Raw genomic sequence first — 3020 nt, forward strand, 5'->3', positions numbered from 1 at the left:
GGATGAGGACTAACTATTCTTGGGGGGCGGTGAGGGAAGAGGGCGGGTTGGGAACTGTGTGGAGGGGAGCTGGGGGCGGGGGGGGGAGAAAAAACTGTAATAATCTGAACAATAAATATTTATTCAAAAAAATGATATAATTAAGTAGCATTCAATTTTGTTTTATACTAACTGGAGTCCAGAGAAGGGGAGGTAAATTATAATTCAACTCAAAACATCTAACAGGGCTGGCATTTCATAAACTTAAACAGCAGCGACAAGCAGGCACACAGGCTCTCAGGTCCTGTTGAAATAGTTACAATAAGTGACTGGGGCGGCTACAACTGTCTCCCACCGATTTGCTTAAATAGAAAGGCAGGTGGAAGCTCAAAGTAAGTACACCAGATAAGAATTTTCAGAGTTACAATTTCTCTCCCAAACAAAACAAAAACTCTCCCTGTCAGGATAGTCCATCACCTTCAGAAATGAAACAAATTATTAAACATAACAGGAAACAGTGTCAGAGGAGTCAGAATGCTGATGCAATGAGAACAACTAAACTAAATAAAGCAACAAGGAAAAGTAAACACCACCCCTATTTCCAACAGGTCTGAGTGGCAACAAGAACCTCAGAAAATCTGGTCCAAGAGTGACAGAATGCAACGTGGAAACAGTCAATCGGTGCTGCTAAACACCTTGGCCACTGTTTCGAGTTTAACTGTTCTGAAGCACATAAATGACTGTGGTACGAATACAAGACAGTGTAAATAACAAAACCTTTTAAAGATTATCTCTGAACAGCGGACTTATTGATGATGGGATGTTGCCCCGATCACTTTCCCACGAGGTGGAAGTGATGACCCAGCACGCCCGGCCTGCAGGGTGTCTGCGGGTCTCTGACCATAGTCCCACCTCAGGTGACCCTGCGGGATCTGTGTACACTGCTCAGCGAGGCAGCGGCCCCCCAGGAAGAGCTCATACCTTCAGGAACGCTTCCTTTTGTTCAAGGTGCTTGCTGATCATCGGGGTGACGTGATCCGTCTCGGAATTGGGGCCCAGTTTGTCAGCTCCTCCACACCAGTCCTCTTCTCTCTTGTACTCCTGCTCCAGGCTCTCGAGGACACTGCAGACCTGTGGGCAGGAGACAGTTCCAGCTCAGAGGGACCCCAGCACCCGAGGGCACGGGCTGGCATCTGTGGGGAGCATTTTCAAAGCGTCCCAAGGATCAGACCACTGGAAGGAACCTCGGCTCCATCTAACATGAGGATTGCCCACGCAGGCCTTTCCGAACAGGGACCAAACAAAAGCTGGGTTTCCTGTCTCCCTCAGACATGTTTCAGGTCATATACTAAGTGATCGGAAAAGGGGTGCTTCTTAGCCACTTCCCAGCCAATTACGCTTGGATGCCTACGGTGAGCACAAGTGGTGTCACGTCAAAGAATGCTTCTCTTCTCTGCTGGGCTTGGAATGAGCTGGCTCAATGATGACTGACAAGTTAATGATTGAGTTGTCCAATCCAATCGAGCTCAAAATAACATGCCAGTCGGGAGGAGCTGAGGGACTGGGCCCCCTCCCTACCTGCTCCGAGGTTTTGTAGAAGGCGACGGACGCGTTCACGAGCTTCAGGCGGTCTTCCATCTTGAGCATGAGCTGCTGCCAGTGCGAGGCCACCTTCTCGGCGCAGTCCCGGATCATGTCCATGTCGTAGTGGTTGGCCTGCAGCATGGCCTCTGCCTTCTGCTGCACCTGCAGCGCGCTCTGGTGCGTTTTCTAAGGGGAGGAAAGGGAGGGTGCACTCAACAGGGGCGCCATGCACTTACTGGAAAGGCACTGGCCACGCCACGGCCTTCCGTGCCCCTTGTTTTTATAGAAACCGCCTCAGCTAATGCTCATTAGGACACTTCTAAAAACAGCAGATAGTTTAGTTAAAAACATGTTTTCATGCCTAGCAACGCCTGCTTCTATTTAAATGAGCTAATGAAGGGTGAAATGCATTAAGACTTCCCAGGCCTCCGTGATGGGGTCTCGGCCTGAGAAGGAGCAGGAGAAACCTTTAACAGCCAACATTCTAGAAAAGCTGCTGAAATAGTCCAAGTGTATTATTCCTATTGATCCTTCTTATAATAGCAGCTTCAGGCGAAGGAACAAGTGGGGAAAAGGTGGCCACAGTGAAGGCTTTTTATTTTCATTTTCAACTTTAACTTTGGACGAGAGTAAAATGTTCTCAAGAACTATTGATTTACAAAAAAAAAAGAAAGAAAAGAACAGCTAAGGCTAGACCAACGGTTTCCCTGGAGGTCCACGCTATGATGAATCTATGAACATAACACAATGATCCAGGAGACCTCCTGCTCTGTGTCCTCCCTGGAAGGTTCGGGGGGGTGGGGTGGGGGTACGAGGCCAGGTCCCTCAGTGAAGAAATGACTTCTGGGTAGGGGAGTGCGTGGGTCTCCGTGGACTCAGATGGCTTTCTCTTTTTTCATTTATTAACAAATAGTCCCAACACCACACAGTGATGCGCACTGACAATGTAATTACTGGGAATCACTAGCACAGTGTACAATTTTCAAAAGGTGCCCGGAGTCTGGGCTTCCAGAGTGTTAATGTGTGTCCACTGGCACTGAGTAGTTGAAAATAAACCAGTCTAAGGCACAGATTAATGCGATCTCTGTGGCTCCCTTCTCTGGCTGACAATACGTATGTAAAGAGAGCAGAAAACAAGTTCTGTGTAATCAAATGCTCTTTCACCTTGGGCTTTGCCTTGAGACCACCTGTCATAATTGTAACTGCTCCTCAAACCTAAAAGTAATCATCGACCTCTTGTGAGGGTGAACTTGGGCACCTGAAGCGGCCCGAGCCGTTCTGCTAACGTGCTGGGTGGCACTGACACTCAAGACTGGAGACAATGGGTGAGTAACGCCCTTCCCCAGGGCGCAGGGTTTGTGGACAGCACTGGGTCACCCACCGGCAACAGTGAAGCGTGATTTCTGCCTGGTCTTGGTGAGCCGCCCAGAGAGCTTTATTTGCTGAGGCTGCATATA

The 3020-nt window shown here is 48.7% G+C and overlaps 1 protein-coding gene across 1 annotated transcript in view; it reads right to left on the reverse strand.

Moving 5' to 3' along the window:
- The window catches only part of TRIO (trio Rho guanine nucleotide exchange factor), a 205763-nt gene that overhangs the window by 121980 nt on the left and 80763 nt on the right, over positions 1 to 3020 (reverse strand). Inside the window, 2 exon segments of the mRNA XM_015567633.1 lie at positions 961 to 1110; positions 1558 to 1749. Coding sequence (XP_015423119.1) covers positions 961 to 1110; positions 1558 to 1749 — 342 coding nt within the window.

Source organism: Myotis davidii, unplaced genomic scaffold, assembly GCF_000327345.1.
Source record: "Myotis davidii unplaced genomic scaffold, ASM32734v1 scaffold143, whole genome shotgun sequence".
Classification (NCBI taxonomy): Eukaryota; Metazoa; Chordata; class Mammalia; order Chiroptera; family Vespertilionidae; genus Myotis; species Myotis davidii.